Source organism: Corvus hawaiiensis, chromosome 6, assembly GCF_020740725.1.
Source record: "Corvus hawaiiensis isolate bCorHaw1 chromosome 6, bCorHaw1.pri.cur, whole genome shotgun sequence".
In the NCBI taxonomy this organism is placed as follows: Eukaryota; Metazoa; Chordata; class Aves; order Passeriformes; family Corvidae; genus Corvus; species Corvus hawaiiensis.
The window spans coordinates 36,789,434-36,807,943 of NC_063218.1; the positions used below are offsets into that span (position 1 = coordinate 36,789,434).

Here is an 18,510-nt window from a genome sequence, read left to right on the forward strand (position 1 = left end):
GTATCCTCTCTCCAGCTATGTCACAAAATGTGTCTAGAAAAAAACATTAAAAGATAGGCAAGTACAGTTTCCCCCAATACACTTCCAGTTTATGAACCCTTTGAGCTTGAGATGTCGCTTTCTCTTCCCTGAATTTGGTCAATGCCTCCTTGAAGCCATAACACCAAGATCCTACTCTTGAGAGCTAAATATCAACTCCCATGTAGTGATTTATTAATGTTAATTAATAATTAATAAATAATAGCAATTTGGGATAGGATTTGTGTTTTCTCCTGTGCATCACTTAAGTTGCCTACATGAAATCTCCACTGTCATTTTAGTGATAAATCACTTATACTATGTTTTTCCATAGTTCTTTGCAGTATGTCTCTGGGTTTCTGTTGTCCTTTATTACCTTGTATATTACCCTTATCATCTGCTTTCATTACTTCAGTGGTTTTGGCACAACTAATAAATGTGTTGAGGCATTCAGGCTCCTTATGGAATTCTGCTGCTAATGTCAGTTCTTGCAGTGGAGGAAGATTTTACTCCTGCTTTTGTCTTTGGGCCACCTGCTCATTATCCATTGAAGAGCTGTCCTTCTGACTACTTAACTTCTTCAAAGCTTTATTTGAAGGATTGTTTTGAAAGTTCATTGGAAATCTGAGTGTATCTGGCATGTTACCCTTGTTGACATGTTTGTGAATTGAAGAACTGCAATATGCTTAGAAGGATTTGCCTTTAAAAGCCCTATTGACTTTTTCCCAAACATCCTGTATTTATGCAGGTGCCTGCTAGTTCTGTTCTTTGTTATAAGTTCTATTAATTTATCAGCTGACGTCAGTTTTACGCTCTGTGAATGTACAGTTCTATGGGTTCCCCTGGGATCATTTTGTAAACTGGTGTCAGATTTTCCACTTTCCAATAATCACATGTTGAAGTGGATTTAGCTGAGAGGGTTGTCTGCTAGTATTAACAGTTTATCCATTTCAACCTTGAGTTCCTGTTAGGCCCCTTGGATAAACAACTTCTGGTGACTTCATACTGTGTGTTTTGTCCACTTTTCCAAACAAGTTTGGGGTCATAAAGTTAACTTACAATCATCCTCTTTGTAGAATTTTCTGAATGTGCTCCATTTCTTCCACAAGGATTCCAAGAATTAATTTCACTTCTCTGCAATGGCTGTATCTTTTCAGAGTTCTTTAAATTCTCTCATCATCTCCAGGCCACCCAGAGTTTGTGGAAGTCTTTCCACTTCTGAAAAGTCACTGGTTCCTGCTCTGCCTGCTGCCCAGCAAGCCAGCACAGTTCTGTAGGGCAGCACACCCCGGCCTGTGCAGTGCACCAGCCATGCACCATATCCTGCCCAGCTGACAGGAAATCAGTGGGTGTGGAAGAAGCCAGCTTTAGGGTGGGACAGCCCAAAGAGAGGTAGCACAGTGAGGAGTGTTGAAGAGTTGAACAGGGAACATGGAAAAGAGCTGTGAATCATGAGGGATCGGGTTCAATGGTGTAGGGAGAATCTGAAGTGTTTTGAGAAAATTAAGATGTCAGGGAACTGCTGGATTTTACTGGATTTGTTAGAGGGGATATGCTAATGAGCCATGGCTAGGGTGAGAGGAGGATGAAAGGAAATGTACATAGTGAGTGTAAACCACAAGCCATTAAAACTCATGAAGACTGGATTTTTTTTCCTTGTCTTCGTAAAGCAGCTTGTCTTAATAAGATACTCAGTTCTTCTGCACCACTTTGTATTTCACTTCCTGCTGACACCATCTTTTTCACTTTCATTCTTGTTTTTCTAGTTTTACTCAAATACAATTCTTTGATTGCTTATTCATTATTCATAAAAATGATACTTGGCATTATTCACCTTCAAAGCTCTTTGCAGGCCTGCTGTGTCTGAGCCAAGATCAATGGTTAAGACAGAATTATAAAAAAATGCTTTGCTGATGTGGTTTGGATTAATTAGCTTATTTTTGGTAGCATTTTTGGCTAAAATCCTAGCCGGTTGCAGATGGAGTCATCTTGAAAATGCATATTGGCATAGCAGCAGATATCTAAATTATAAACACGTAAGATATACTGAATATTTCAGCTCCCTTTCAATTAAGTTTGAGGGTTGGATACCACATGTGCAGAGCTTAGCTATGTGGAAATATATTAGAGGTGGTCATCACTGTAGTACTGGGTAGTTCTTCTGGATATAGAAAGGAGAAGGAAATGGTTCATATCCCAAAGAGCACATGGTCTAAGAATACGCTCCATGTGGGTTGTTTTTGTTAGGGCCCTGAGGACACTACTAGGCTTTACTGGCCCTGACTGGACTCTCCACACCCAGCCCATTGCCCAGGACCCCCTCGTAGCCTCCTGGGGCTGCTGGCTCCTGCCCCAGTGATGCTGCAGTGAGGATCTGCACAACTCTACCTGGCCAGCCATGGACCCTGATGAGCCAGGCCCACCTGCATTCCCATCTCCCAGCCTGGTTTCAGGTGGAGGTGCCCAATTCCTAGGGCTGGGGCTGTGCCCTGGCTTGTGCTGCTCCCTGTCTTGCAGTGCTATCCTGGGAGAGCATCCCACTACTGGCCCCTAGCCAAAAGAGAGCAGCCAACCTTTGGGGCACCTTGACAATTTTCTTTCGTTTTCCCTTTCTGTTATTAACTTTTCTCTCAGCAATTAACTTTTCCCTAAGCACTTTTTATTCAAAGTTAGCAAAGCTGCATTTTTTCACTGGAGACTTCTTACTTGCCAAGACTTTGGCAATGAAACCATTACAGAAGTGATAGTGGTGATAGTTTTCTTTTGTAATGTTGGTTTTCACCCTTCTTTCCTACATGTTTCCTAAATTAGGCTATGGTTCAGGGTGTGTCAAAATAAATATTAACCATATTTCAGAAATGATAAACACCAGAAAGTAGATATTTATTAAATAAAATGATGCAGTGTTATTTCAAAAATACTAAGGTTAAAGAGAGAGAGTCTGGTTTTGACTGTAGTTTTAAGCCGTGGAAACACTACATAATATAACTGTAACAGCATACTACTCATTTTATCATTGTGAACAATATCTGTTTTCTGTGGGTAACAGCTGTACAGGGCCTTGTCGTCAGCCTCTATTTCCCGCCACGTTCTCCCTGGCAGCACTGAGATTTGTATCTGACCCCAGTGGAACCTAGCAAGCATGTGAAGCTGCCCCAGAAGTCACAGTAACAACGTTTCGGTGTCCAAAATGATGCTTTAGTTGCATCTCAGTGGGCCAAAGTTATGCAGCCTGCTGGGCTAAAGGTTGCAGTGGCCTTGTCCGAAACCTCTTGGGCATGGCGTGGTTATAAGTAACCAAGTGCTTTGAGAAGCGACTGTTGGAGTGGTGTAACAGGATGTTTTGTTGCTGCTCGTCAGTCTGGAAAAGCAGCACCAAAAAAAAAAATCACAAAATAATTCAGGTTGACTATCTCTGAGTCCTGAAAGGTGCCCAAGGAGCAAAGGTAAGAATTTGCCTGAGATGTAGGTTGTCTGGACGTGTGACTGCAGAACTTCACTGCTCACTTGGGACTGGATAGTAAATTGATATTTGCTTTGATAGCTTGCTAGTATTTGAGTTGCAACAAGGCACTAGGAAATTATTCCCACTGAATCACTTGTCCACAGTTGGTGATATGAACTTTGTGGATCACTGCATGCCTGCAATGCATTTGTCTGGGAAGCACAGTCCTCTTCCCATGCATAGTTTCCTATCCATCTCATCAAAGTGACTGGAAAGTTTTTCAAGGGCCCCTTTTAAACTGTTCCTACATAGTGACAGCATTTTCTGTCTTTCTGAGTCAAGTCCCATTCATAGCTTCTCTTCCAGTGCATGTTTCATACACAAAAATAAGCATTGAATGGTATATAATAAGCTATCTAAGACATTTTTCCAGAATTCTTTTGTTTGCATGTGATGCATACTGGGATTGTCTTTGTAGATGAGGTCTGGAGGTCTAATGACTCAGAGGCGTAGCTTTTTATGTGCTGATGATATCAGATACAGTTGGCCTGGTAACAGCAGATGCTGCAACTACATCAGCAGTTTGTCTGTCTAGGAACTGATGAAAGCAATGCAGTGTTCATAAAAATGAAATCCCTGGCCTTCTAAACTTCTATACCACAGCAGCCTGTATGCAAATGAGCCCTGAGAGCATGCAGTGCCAGAGTCATGGGCAATATCAATATTCCCAGAAAGGACGCATTGCTGGTGTCTTAACTGGCCATAAAGCTGGACAGAGCAGTTGGGCATTAACTGACTGCTCTTTCGTGTGTTTTTAGAAGTCAGGGAAGATGGTTGTATGCATTTTCTTATTTCTCTTGAAACAATAAAATATATATTTAATGCAGATAAAGAAACTACATTCTTGTATGCATGTTAGGCTGAAGCAAGGGAAGAATGGAACCAAATGAATTTGTAACAGTGATGAAGATTGTAGATTTTTCATTCTGAAATCCATGAGGAAATGGAATTCAGTTGTCCTGGCTGACATGAGATAAAAGCATTCCAGAGTCTGAAGAAAGCAGAAAGAGGCTTTTGGAACAGAAACTGGCTGATAGCATCTAAAAATATCCTGTTATAAGGTTATGTAATAATATATTTATTATTTATTATAAATATGCAGCTTTATATTTGCCTGTACATGTGTGCAGTTACTGAAGTAATGAGGACCATACACAGATTTGCAAATATGTGAGTTGGGCCCCTATTAAAATGTTTCTCTGGCACTGTACAGCTTTGGGAGGATTCTTTTATCTGATGTTCCTTTCGGGGTGTACATAAATGGAGTGATACTGAGAAAAATGATTGTTCCTGCATTCTGTGGATGCATAAGCCTTACAACAAAGAGTCCCTGCAGATTTTACTCTCTATAGAAGGAATAAATAATGCTGGTTCTGTAGGAGACATATTGGAATATTTATCAGGGTGGTGTGTGTGTGTGTCAAGGAAGGGTTTTCTATCCTAATTGCCTTCCAGTAATCTGACTTTCAAATGCTCCTCCTTTGGATTTTTATCTACATGTTTCCTTCTCCCTTATGCTGACTGAAAGGTCCCTTGTTTCCAGGGTGAGCTAATACTGCTCCTAAATCAGTCAGTTGATACAGAGGAATAAGACTGCCAAGAAACAGTGGTGGCATATTTTATTCTTTTGAGGGTAAGGGAGGAGGGATTACAGGGGGAGGAATTAGGTGTCTGAAAGCAAAACTTGGGAAAATAAGATTGCTGAAAAAACCTTGCTGAAAGCTAAAACTCTATTGCTGGGATTATGCCCAGAAAGGCAAATGAGAATGCGGAAGACAAACAGTGAGCTCAGTATCTGGAATGAAAGAATGGGAAAGGGTTTGGCACAGGGTCAGGGAGATGTTGACTTGGCCAAGAGGAGGTATGTAGAAGTGGCTGTAACCTGGGTAGTGCCATTGAATGAACGGGGCGAACACAGAGTTAGTCTGAACCAGAAGTATTAGAAAAAATTGCACAGAACTTGTGTGAAGGAAAGTAAGTAGCTGGGCTAGGAAGAAAGTGTTTCACATTAGAGGAATATAGGTAATAGTTTGGGGTGACTCTGCAGCTAGATCGTTGTGGGTAATTTGGTAGTAAATGCATAAATATGATTGGCTAATATTTCTGACAGTTGCTCTGCCAAAAGCAGGGAATTATTCCTTAAAAGAGGGTGAAGTAAAGAAACAAGACTGTAACTTGGACATACAGTAAGGCAGGGAGTGTGTGTGTAAAATTATAAAACCTGTCCAAATGACAAGGGAGGGTTAACCCATGCATCTTGCCTGAGATGGACTCACTGGATGATTTATTAGACTAGCTCCTATTTCTAGCAGAGACTTGGATGTTTGTGTGTGGAGGCTAATTAGATCACATCACAATAATTTTTTACCTTTTTTTTCTCTGCCTGCCCACACTTCACTACCACAAATGTCTCAGTGCCCAAATGGCATGCACTGCCTTCTCAGCTGTACAATTGTATACATAAACTGCCCTACAGGTGCAGCTGCACAGCAAACCCTGTTTTTACAGTGTCACTCACCATGTAACCCTGCACCTACTTTCTTTTTTCAAGCAGAATTAATCCTGCTGCATCTTGCAAATATAAATTTTTTCCTTAGGATATTGCCATTCTTCCCACTAACCACACATGCCCTGCTGTATGTGGATCCCATCAGCTGCAGTAGGCCTTTTTCCCCTGAAAATATGATATTTTTATATTTCTAAGACAATGTATTTTGGTTGGTTCCATCACACTTGTAAATTTTTGTTTGTATTATGGTTATTTCTCTTAATGTCGGTATCCAACTTTCTAAATACAAGATTAATTAAGGCTGTAGCTAATGATGGCCCAGACCTTGACATCATCACTGGATACAGTTGGGTAAGGGGAAAAAAGGTCCATATATGGAATTCTGTTGCAGTAAAAAGTTTGTGCTGGGGCTTTTCTTTCTGCTTCCTTTACTTCTCTTAAGTAGTGGACTTAGAGCCAAGGATTTGGGTTTAAGTGGCTCTATTGATCTGGTGTGCAGTGACAGTGCTCGTAGTCCCTGAAGTAATGATTTGCCTTTGCTGCCTTGCTGAGAGGAAGATGTTATCCTCTTAGATCATTATTCAAAAGTGCTGAGATTCTATGAATAGACAAACAGTAGCAGTTAAGGGAGATTATGAAGCTGGATGTGCTATATGGCTTCAGGGAGCTAATATTCCTAGATACTAGAGGCCTGGTCTTTCTGATGTATTACTCTGTGCTACTTTTCATGTTAGGAATACAGAACAGCAAGACAGCCTTTTTGCAAGAGAACACATAGGATCTCTGCTTCATTTCCCTTTTTTTTTTCTTTTTTCCTGCATTGCCATGTCTTTTTTCTATGTCTGTGGGGTTTTTTATTTACAGGGCCACCGGATGAAACGGCAGTTTGATGTCTGGGGGAGCTGGGGTGAATGGGGCAAATGCAGTCGGAGCTGCGGCGGTGGAGTCAGCTTTCGGCAACGGCGCTGCTATTCCCAAAGGTGAGGGCTACCCTCCTTTTCTTTCTTTTCTTTCTTTTCTTTCTTTTCTTTAAATGTGTTGTACTGTTACTGAGCTCCTGCAGATATGTTCCAATATACATCCAGAAAAAAAAAGACTTAGTGTTTGATCCCAGGGGAATGAGTCCACTTTGAGATGAACCTCAGTTTCAGTCTTGTCACTGCTGTTTTGAGTAGTGCCCTCTTCAACACATGCTTGCTTGGCTCCTTTGATAGAGCACAGCAGTTTCTGTGTGAGATTTGAGGCTGTGCAATCAGGGGATCGGCATGGTAGCAGCTGTTCAATCAGGTCTAGTGTGGCAAGCCTTGAGGGAGATGGAGAACAGACCAGAGCAGTTGGTTTCTCTCCTGAGAGGTGGTGACAGTGCTGAGGTTTCCTCAGGTTTATGATTCCCAGGATGGTAAATTGCCCCGGAAGAAACGGAAGAGTGAATTTGGCTCAAGCAGCGTTAGCACTGTGCCACCTCATTTGCAGCTGGGTTAGCTGCATCCTAATGAGGATGATGACTGGTACTGCACCTGTTAGGAATGATGGACCTTAGAGATCCTGTTGTGGGTGAAAACAAAGCAAAGGAGGAAAAAAAAGCCAGACTCTCAATAATATCCTGAAAAAAAAGCCTCTTGCTATTTGGAGAAATGAGAGGAGGTTTTGTAATAGAAGAAGCCAGAGTTATTAAGCACTGCTGCTTCCCACACAGAATAAAGAAAGGTCTCTTTTGAAGGCTGCCCATTATGGTTTATACTTGCCAGAATCTCTGGAGGTCTGTCTCTCCATTTTAGGAACACTGAGGTGTTAGGCATTGATTGACTTTTTAGATCAATTTCCTTCATAATTGTTACTCTCCATAATTCTCAGCTAGGATCATTTTCTTTCTGCTTCCTTTACTTCTCTTAAGTACTGGACTTAGAGGCAAGGATTTGCATTTGAAATATTTGAAATATTTGGGAATAAGGGTGTTGCACACTTTCCAAAGGCATGTTTAGCTCTTCCTAGTAAGGGGCCTATTGTGCACAAAAAAATCAAGATAGATGATGCACAAAGATATTCTGAATTGGCCACTATCTTCCTGCTGCTCATAACATGTTTCTCTTTCTTGTATGGACACCTCGACCCTTTGCTGGTGGACAGTGGACTAAAATCTCAGCTTCCATTATTTAGTCGAAACATGGCCCTGAAGAGATGTACTGCAGTTGTTCATGGTGTGTGTCTCATTCATGCCAGAACATGAACCATAGCATAAAATACCACTAGAAAATGCCAGCTTGCTTTAGTGGTGAAGAAGTGCATTTTGGTTATTTTGCCGTTTCAGGGAATTCTGTGAGGGTGATATGCTTGGTGTGAAGGTGATTTGTAACGTCTGCCATGAGATGACTTTTTGCTTGTGTATTCTTCAGAGAGCTCCATGTATTTTCTCTGTCTTCCAGGACAGAAGGTCCTTCCAGTTGTGTTGGACCATCACGAAGCTATCGGTCATGTAATGTTCAGGTATAGTGCTCTGGTTTTGGGTTTTCTTGCCTGTTGCTTCTTTTCCCCACACAAACATCATTCTTATTTCTGATGTTTCCCCACACAAACATCAGAAAGAAGATGTGATCATTAGTTCCTGTTTCTCTGATGTCACTGGTGGATGTAGTTCATTAACAGTACCCCTTCAAAAGTACACTAAATTATGCCCCAATTTAAATGGGAGGAATAAGAATAAACCCCAAATTTTTATTGTACATTTTATTTTCCTCCTTTTTTATAACAGTCCAATGCAAACATTTTCTCTTCCAAACAGAACTGCCCGGAAGGCTCCCGGGATTTCCGGGCAGAGCAGTGTGCAGAGTTTGATGGGACAGAATTCCAAGGCAAGAAATATAAGTGGCTTCCATATTATGGAGGTAATGATAAACATGTGGGGTTACACTTCATTGATACCTATCAACAGTATGTTTTGAAGTGACTAATGTTTTTACTGTAGTATCCCTGCAGGGTACTTCCTTAGTGGGAGTGGGGGGCAGGAGTTGGCATGGAAAAAATCCTTTTGCCAGCTGCAAAGCATTGCTGTCCTGAAGACACTGGATGCATGGGCCAAGAGACAGCATTGCAGCAATACATACTTGTCTCTTGTAACAGCCACTCCTTCAGAAACATTGCTCAAGGAAATCTGGAATTGATTGCAGCTAGGTTCTGAAGTATTAGAGGAGCAGAAGTTCTGCTGTATTTTCCAATATTGGCAAAAGAACATTAGCAGGGAACAAGAGAAGCAAATGTATATAATTAATGAGTGCTTCAGAAAATGTGACATCTCTTCAATCGGCCCATGCTTTCTTGAGGAACCAGCTCAGAAGGCAGGTGTGGGAACCAGGGGTCCTTGCTCTGAGCTTTGATATGGTATCATTCAGAGTTGGTTAGCAAATTATAAGGGATTTAAAGATGGATTTAAAGGGTTTTTTGTTGATTGTTAAAATAACAATTCTGTATCAACACTTGTTCTGACTCTTGAAAGCCCTGTACTCCAAGGGAGTAGAAGAGCAATGCTACTAAAGAATAACCAAATATCCACTTAGACCAATGTCCCCTGAGGAAATATATGCATACAGTGAGGCTTTACCAGGGTATTTTTCCAGCCTCCAGCAGTTTGTGACTCAGAAATTCGTTCAATATCTGCCACTTAGAATCAGTCCACCCCTCTGTCTCTGCTCCTGTGATCTAGAACTAGGCTCCTGGTGCAGTATCAAACTATTATATAGTGTTTCTTTTTTCTCTCCTGCCAGCACCTAATAAGTGTGAGTTAAACTGTATTCCCAAGGGAGAAAACTTCTACTACAGGCACAAGGAAGCAGTGGTAGATGGGACTACCTGTGAACCTGGCAAGCGAGATATCTGTGTAGCGGGAGTTTGTCAGGTTAGTCATCTTGTTACTTCCTTCATTCATCACTGGGTCTGTCAATCTTTCTGTTGCCGCCCTTTGTTGTACTTGACCTTACATAATAGCATCAGAAAAGGTGAATCGTTCAGTTTCAAGGTGCTGAGGAGCATGTGGACAGCATTTATCTGGCTCTGGATGTGAAATAGCAGATTTCAGCTTTGTTGTTTCTCTGTCAACTCCTCTGCCCTATCCTGGCTTTCCAGGCTCCCTAGATTTAGGCTTTCTCAATAGATGTGTTCAGCATTTGGCCTGTTTTTTTTCCTCTGTCATTACAGTTTATTCCTATTAATGCTCCTGTGCTCTGACAGGCTGTTGGCTGTGATAATATGCTGGAATCTGCCAAGAAGGAGGACAAGTGCCTGCAGTGTGGAGGAGATGGCAGCACCTGCTATGGTGTGAAGGGCACTTTTGATGTGGCCAGCCTCCCCAAAGGTACAGATGATCCTAGGTAGTTTGGGCAGGTGAGAAGGAGAGAGTTAAACCAAAAATCAACTGCTACAAGGGCTGGTGGGGACACCTGCTCATGCGATTGTTATAGGCATGCTTGGATGTTCACTTGAAATATGTGTATGGTGTGTGACCTTAACATCAGAAAAGGTACTGTTGGCTTTATCCTGGGAATCGCTTCCTTAATCTGTGTCCATACTGAAGTACTTGCTGTGATGCTGGTGTCTTTCCCTGCTCCCTCTCCAGCTATAAATGCACCATAATGACATCACCATACACCGCCTTTGTGAGGCTGTCCAGTGTCTTGATAGCCCTACCAGGACACATACAGGGCTAGAAATGGGACTGCATCTTCTGCATTTGGCCAATTTTGAAAAAATTAAAGATGTCAACTGCACTTGTGGTCACATGTCTCTATGTTGAACTCCAATATGATTCTTGCTGAAATTCCAAAGATTTTAAAATGTAGAAACCAGACTTTTCTGAGGTGTCATTGGAGTTTTTTACACATGGACTGATCTGTGGATAATGTAGGCTGAGGCTATTCAGCATGCAGTTAAAGTGACAATGGAAATGCTTCATGTCACCAACAAAAAGCTCATCTAGTTGTTCAGGCACCAATGAAACCATGAGCATCTTTGGCACAGAAGGGTGCTGTGTGCCATCCACAGTCAGATAGTGAATAATCCCCCTTTTTTTTCAGGTTACAATCAAATCTTTATTATCCCTATGGGAGCCACAAGCATCCAAATTAAGGAGGTTATGCCCAGCAGGAACTTCCTAGGTATGATTGATGTCAGAATCTGTGTGTCAGTCCATTTGGATTCCAGCCATTATGCTAAAATCTGGTTTTCAGGTATGGGGTTTGGGATGTTTACCTTGAGGGCTTGATATGGCAGAGTGAAAAACTGAATATCAGGATCTAAATGTTGAGCATCCTTGAAATGTGAGTGATGCACAACTCTGGGCTTCACATTTACCTCATTTTTTCTCCTGTGGAGATCTTGCTGTTGAGTGGGGAATAAAAGTACCCAAACCACATCGAGACTTCCTGCCTGTAACTTAAAAGGAGTCTAGTTGATATAGCAAAATTTGGCTATGACTTCAGTTGTTTGGTAAATGCAAACCCTACCTACTCCTGCCATCTAGAAGTCTGGGGTGGGCTTCTTTTCCCCATAGATTACTTATGGGTATTTGTACAGCCTCAAACTCTGGTCATTCTGCAGAGGGTGAAAAGGAGGGAGAAAAGGCCTTGCCTAGCTTTCTGGGCAGGGCTGAGGAAATTCCAGTGGAGAAAGAAGATACTCTTCTGCTTTCTGAGTGTTCCATCACTCAGCTCTTAGGACAGATCAGTCTGGTGATGTTTTCCTTTGTAGAAAACTGGATTCAGCACACATCTTGCTTTCTGAATAGAGTATCTGATGAACCAGATAGTGGTGTAAAGGCATTGGAGTGTGAATCCCACATCTTAATGGCAAGTAGGACAAAAGCTGACATCAGCTGTGCCCCAGCAACTAACAGTGGGGAATGCAGAGGAAGGGCAGGAATATGCTGGAGGCATTTGGCTGTGCAGCAGAAAAGCGCTTGATCTGCAGCAAAGCTGGCAAGAACCACTGTTTGAATGTGGAGCAGCTTCTGCTAAAAAAGCCATCCAGGAAGGGAAGGTCAGCATTGATGGAGGATGATGGTCACCTTCATTTGCTTGTGGCACAGTACTGATTGGAAACAGGAGCAACCCTGTGGAGTTATGATCCTCTTTCTCTGGCATGTGGGTTTGTCCAGCCGTCAAGAATGTGCGAGGGGAGTATTACCTGAACGGGCACTGGACAATCGACTTCAGCCGGGCGCTGCAGGTGGCCAGCACGGTGCTGCACTATGACCGTGGCTCGGAGGGTGATGTGGCCCCAGAGCTCCTCCATGCCCGGGGTCCCACCACAGAACCTCTTGTCATTGAGGTGAGCAGCTGTGCCTTCCCCTGCTGACACTCTGCTCTCGCTTTGCGCAGTGGGAATGCGCTGGTGGGTACCACTCGGGAAAAACTGAAGATGTAACAGGGCCCTCAGGAATCTTACAAGGCTGTGGGCCTTCAAGCTAGAACAAGGTGGTTTTTTGCAGAAATAGAACTTATTGCTGGTCTCGTTCTAGTGCCCAGAAATGAGCAGTGCAAGGCTCGATGTTGGTTTCCTGCCTATTCCTTTGGGCTCTGACTTTAAGGGAGGCAAGAGTCAGCACCAAATGGTGTTGGGGCAGGGACAGGCTCCAGGACACTGCTTGTTATACTGTGCTGTAGGGCAGGAAAGATATTTCCTGTGCCAGGAGCAGCTGGAACTTCTAAAGCCAAGAGGGATTAATGTTCCCTTCTCTGAAAAATAATGCTCTCCAGATTATGATAGAAGGCAAGGAGAAAATACAGTGCAGAGAATTGGTGCTTCTCGAAAGGGAGGGGTGCAAGTCAGCTCAAACCCTCAGACATGGTGGGGAAATGCTATGAAAAGTGTAATTTCCCTGATTTCCTCCCATGCTTTTGCAGCTCATCAGCCAGGAGCCAAACACAGGGGTACAGTATGAGTATTACCTGCCTCTGCAAGGACAGGCCTCGGGTTACAGCTGGAGCTACAGTTCCTGGAGTGAGTGCAGCTCCGAATGTGGAGGAGGTAAGGTGAGAGGACCTGATCCATGGTGGCTGGTGTGGGGTTTATAGCCACATCCTGCAGGCAGTGTGACAGTGTGCTGCCCTCTGCAGCAGCTTCCCAGCAGTCTTCTGCTGGAAGGCAGCACAGGTATCTGCAGTGTATTGCTAAGGTTTTGTCAAGGGAGGGCCATGCATCACAATCACAACAGGATTGTGCCCCATTCCTTGTTCTGTCTTATTTTCCATTCCCTAGTCCTCAAACATATTACTAGGACCTGTTAAGAATCTTAATAGATAGCCTTTGTTTTGTTTTGCTTCAGGTCTTCATAGTCTTTTCAACCACTTGAGAGCTCCTCTCCAAAGAGACCTGGCCTACATTAGTGAATCACATCATTCTCCTCTGCTACAGCCTGGAAGATTCCCTCTCTCCAAGAGGACTGTCAGATCTCCTGGGGTGTCCCATCATATTCAGTTTACAGATTCCTCCATGAGCAACATCATGGATTTTAAGCTTAAAAGAAAAACAAACCAAAAAACTTCAGTCAAACAAACAAAAAAACCCTCTCCAGCTGATTAGTATATAGAGTTCTTATCAGCCTCTTCTGGGCTTCTGTTCTAATGGCCATTTTGGCAGCTTTTGCCATACTGACATTGTAGGTGCTAAAATTGTCTTTGTCTAGGCACTCAAACCCTGTAGGAAGAATGAAGAGTTGCAAGTTTTGCTCCCATATCCAGTCTTCACAAGACTGACCTTTAAAGTCTAACAGGAGACCCCCCCAGCTCTGCTGCGCACTGCGCACATCTTGCAGGGCTCCTTCATGAGCAGCTTATGGGTAGGGCACTTCCCTTGTGGGCCCCGATTCATAATATAACAGGAAAATTCCCCTCAGCTACACAGAACTATGCTGTCTCCCTTGCTCTTCCCGTAGGATCCTATACTGTGGGAAGGCATCATTTGTCCATATAGTGAGAGACAGAGAACTGCACCTGTCTCTTCTCCAGAATGGCTGGGACAGATGTGGGTTCTACATGACTTTAGAAACTTGTCTTGCCAGCCCCAGTGCATTGCAGACCTAGTCCTGGGTAGCTTGTGTTGATCAGATACTCTCTTGCTTGTCCTCTAGGTTTCCAGTACCGCTTGGTGTTTTGTACCATAGACAATGAAATTTATCCGGACTATATGTGCAGGAATAAACCACAACCAGACAATAACCGGACGTGTGGTCATCAGCCTTGTCCCCAGACAAAACGGTACAATTTCTTTCCTTCTTCTGGACTCTGATTTCTTCTCGAGGTGCTTTTGGAACCGAGAAAAAGAGTGACCCTCTCACTTCTGCCCTCCAGCATGGTTCTCTCCGAGGAGGTACTTCACTTCTTAGAGAAAGCCAAAGACAAAAGATGGGGATAATAACACAGTGAGGAGCATGTCTGTATGCACAAGGAAAGGGCTTAATACGTCCTGTGTTCATTCTGTAGACCAATTAAATTTGCCTTCCAAAACAGGATTGTGGAAGACAGTTGTCTAGCCCATGTAGGAGATACGAAACAGATTCTCTGGCTTTTCTTCTCTTGAGCTGGAGCCTACAAAGATAGAGTAGAAGGTCTGAGCTGGTGCCATTTTATGTCATTTCTGCATTCCCAGTGTCCTTTCTGTTAGAAAGGGATGAATCTTGGAGTCTTTTCATTCTCTGGCATTTTCAAACCCTTTCACCCAGCCATTTCCACCTTGTCCCTCACAGCTGGCTTCACTTGGCTCTTAATGCGCATCCAGAGCTGTAACATGAGCATTAGCTGCGTATCTGTGTATCAGTGGAGGCCTCTGAGAGTGCTGGTGTGTGTGAGAGGGCACCTGGGAGCATTTCTGAATACGTTAGCCTGTAGCTACTTGTTTTAAGTTCTTTAAAACCTTTGTTCTATATATAAAGGACTTCTTACATCTACCTGCCGCAAGCCTGGAGTCACAGCAGCGCTCGGAGCTCTCAGATGAAGAGGTAACGAGGAGAAGGAAGTTACAGAAAGCACAGGGAGGCAGCGGATCTCTTCTGCTCTCCACCTAGTTGCCCGCTGAAGTCCATGGGGGCTTTCCTCTTTGGCACTGGTGGTAGAAGTGGGTGTTGCTTTGCTTTTGATTCTTGCCAGTGAAAGTGGTGGTGGAGGGTGCTGGCTGGCAGCTTTGCTTCGGTGGCTGCACGTGCCTCTGGAAACTTGATTCTTAGTGGACTGAGAAGGGGACAATTTCTTCATAGCTTCTGGCTGCTTATTCTCATGTTTTCTCTGGAATCAGGGTAAAGAAGTCCTGGAAGATTTTTTAAAAATAAATTTACTTATCAAGATATATAAAAGAACATAAATGTAAAGAGAGCACGATCGATTGGGCAATTGTAACATTGGCCAGCATGCTGTAGCGAAAGCCTTAGGGTTTCTTAAAAGCTCTTCTTTCTTTGGCATGGGCCCTATAGCAGGCAGAAAAGAGCCTGTAAGTTGCGATGAGTACAAGGATGCGACAGATACAGTAATGTACACTGAGATATGAGAAGTTAAAAGTATCAAAAGCAAAACACTTGTCCACCAGCAAGCTGTTAATAGCTTAGGACTGGCAATTTTTGCCCTCTGATGAGGGTCCCAGCCTTATGGTTGACCTTGTCTTACAAAGGAAATGAAACAAGCGTCAGAGATGTCTTGACTCGCAATTGAAGGAAGCTGTAGGTGATGATCCCATCTGGTTGATACAACCTTTCCAAAACTGTATATTTGCTTTATAGGAGGCAGAATACAGGTGTTGGGGGGAGTTATTCCCACTGGAGCTTTTGAAAAAACTTGACCAATTAATTTGTTATAAGCCCTGCAACCACATCATTGTAAATGGCTTCTACTGAATGTATTTGTTCCCTTTCCAAAGGAAACATTCTATAGTGAAGGCCATTCAGTTTTGGGTTGACATTTGCATCTTTAGCAATAAAGAAGGGTGTGTTTAGGAGCTGACCATGGCAGAGTCTGCTGTGGAATTCCTGTTAGGATGTGAATGTGAATTGGCTGGCTGAAACTCGGTTAAGGGGTGGTTAAGGACCAGACTAGGGAAGTAGCTGGAATGCTGGGGAAGAAAACATGAACTGGCTTCACTCCCTGGCTTGGCCTTACCTGGCTGCAAGGGGACATAGCAGCTGGCAAAGCAGATCACCATGATGCTACCCCTCCACAACCAGTGCCTTTGGACTGCACTACATGCTGGATTTGGGGATGAAACATCATATTATCCCTGAAGCCAGGCCATGCAAGCTGTGCTTCCAGCTACCTGGCTAGCTCTGAGAAGCTGGAGTGGCCATGGGCAGAGATTTTAGCATCTAAACAGATTGTTTTGTGGACATTCCGCTTGTTAGCAAGTACGTATCATTTCTGCAGCAGCTTCAGCAACCAAAGACAGGACAAAATCTATTTACATTTTTGTGGGCTTTTTGTATGCATGCCACAGTTAGAGAATTTGACTGATGGGAGGAATAAACCAGCTTTCTACTGGCTGTCAGTGAAAAGTTAAGAACTTCTGAGAGTGTCTGGCATGGTTTGCAGGCAGAGTGAGGGCTTGGCTTGGTTTTACTGTTTCTGATAATGTCTGGAGTGTATAGTGTGGGGTTTTAGGCTGTTGTGGTAGCTTTTCTTTTAGCTGATCTGGATTGTTTACTTTGAACTTTTTCTTACTTTTTCTTTGATATTCTATTCCAGGCATAACATTTTTGCAGACATCAGGAGACCAAAACCCATGGAGAGAGATCTTCCCCTTCTGGGAGAGAGCTCTGCATTTCCAGAGAAACAAGTGTTTTGTAGATGGATTCTCTGGAGTGAGACTAATGCTCTGCATTGCCAATTAAGCTGGGCACGCTTGGTCAAATGGGAACTCGCCTCTGATTCTATTCTGCAAAGGGGCATCATCCCTGTTTGATTTCTATAGGAATGTGGCACTGACTCTTCTGTGCCCCCCGGCAGTTTGGCTGGGCTTACATTTTTTTTTGGCTGATTCTGTGACCTGCAGGTGGAAAACGGGAGAGTGGGGATCCTGCTCAGCTACCTGTGGCGGGGGCACCCAGACTCGCTCCGTGTACTGCGTGGCCTTTGATGGGCAGAGCTCGCAGGGGGTGGTGGATGACGCCGAGTGCATGGCCTTCGCCCAGCAGCCGCGCCGCAGCCAGCCCTGCAACGTCAGGCAGTGTGCCAGCTGGAGCACGGGGCCCTGGTCCGAGGTCAGTGCCCCCGCGCAGGTAACAGCCTCTCGGCACCTATTGGAGGCGGATCTGCCAAAGCCTGGGGAGAAAGAGACAGGCTCCTATTCTGGGACTACAGAAAGCACGTGTCCCTGGATAGGTGGTGTACAGAGAACTTGCCCCTGCAGCCTCTGATGCCCTCCTATGAACACATCCCTGTTCCTCAAAACTGTGCATGCTCCTGCACCTCTGCTCTTCTCGTTGCATATTCTCTCTTCTCTGCTCTGCCAATCATTCCCCACTGCTGTGTTTTTATCAGACCCCCCACACCTGGCACTGGCTTGGTTTCTGAGCCAGGCCTGGCAAAGGTGGAGGGTGGGCAGGAGAGCTGCTGTCCATCAACTGAGGATGTGCAGTAGCACACCCTCCTCTGTGAAACAGGAGCTCATGGCTTCTGCCTGTGCTGATTATTTCCATGCATTTTGCTGCCTCAGCATCACCAGCCCAGGACAGCAATACCACCATCACAACCCCAAGATACTCTCGAAACACTGGTGACCTGCTGTTTGCTGTGTGTCTGCACAGGGCTTCTCCAAACACAGCCATATGGTGCATTTTTGATGCTTGTGTGCATTTATATCTGCAGGAGTGGAAACGGCTCAAACTGTGTGTACTCAGTGCAGCCAGATAGGCTTTTAGAAGGCATCTTACATTCCAAGGGCTTAGAAAGTAAAGAGAATGTCTACTCAGTCCCTGAAGTACAGGTGAATTTTCCTCTTTTAGAAGAGGTACATGCATGCTTGCAACATTTGACTTGCAATTTTGTGGTTGTACTTAGACTGTCTGAGTTGCGCAACAGCAAAAAATGCAACTTCGAGACATGATCACCTAGACTGGAAAGTCCTTCCACCCCCTCTTTTCCCCCACCTTGTGAGATGTAAGGTGTGACTTTGGGGTTGTGGAGTAAGAGCACTATTTGGGGAAGGCACCAAGAGTCATGTTCTTACAAACTGATTCCCAAGTGATTCATTCCAGGATTCTCAGAAGTGACTGTGTTTCGTATACTCTCAGAGTTAAAAGGTTGCTCTGGTAAATGAATGGTTGAAACTCAGCTGGGAAGCTCATCTGAAGTGATTCAGACTGTCCCCAAGTTAATGCTCTCTGTAAGATACCTTAGTAATTCATGTAGGAGTAGGTTGGATTCCAGGAAACACCGCTGTGAATTTAAGAGGGCATTGAAAATGTCACAAACTAGTATAGAAGTTGTCACAGCTCCATGCTGTAAAAATAGAG

At 43.8% G+C, this 18,510-nt stretch overlaps 1 protein-coding gene across 5 annotated transcripts in view; it reads left to right on the top strand.

Moving 5' to 3' along the window:
- The window catches only part of PAPLN (papilin, proteoglycan like sulfated glycoprotein), a 58,817-nt gene that overhangs the window by 25,181 nt on the left and 15,126 nt on the right, over nucleotides 1–18,510 (top strand). For 4 of the 5 annotated variants that reach the window (XM_048305863.1, XM_048305865.1, XM_048305860.1 and 1 more), the window contains 11 exons: nucleotides 6,897–7,012; nucleotides 8,456–8,516; nucleotides 8,812–8,914; nucleotides 9,791–9,921; nucleotides 10,254–10,377; nucleotides 11,096–11,176; nucleotides 12,175–12,347; nucleotides 12,923–13,046; nucleotides 14,149–14,275; nucleotides 14,950–15,015; nucleotides 17,049–17,256. In XM_048305863.1, coding sequence (XP_048161820.1) covers nucleotides 6,897–7,012; nucleotides 8,456–8,516; nucleotides 8,812–8,914; nucleotides 9,791–9,921; nucleotides 10,254–10,377; nucleotides 11,096–11,176; nucleotides 12,175–12,347; nucleotides 12,923–13,046; nucleotides 14,149–14,275; nucleotides 14,950–15,015; nucleotides 17,049–17,256 — 1,314 coding nt within the window. The remainder of the gene's footprint in view (nucleotides 1–6,896; nucleotides 7,013–8,455; nucleotides 8,517–8,811; nucleotides 8,915–9,790; nucleotides 9,922–10,253; nucleotides 10,378–11,095; nucleotides 11,177–12,174; nucleotides 12,348–12,922; nucleotides 13,047–14,148; nucleotides 14,276–14,949; nucleotides 15,016–17,048; nucleotides 17,257–18,510) is intronic. The other variant, XM_048305864.1, reaches the window with a different exon arrangement.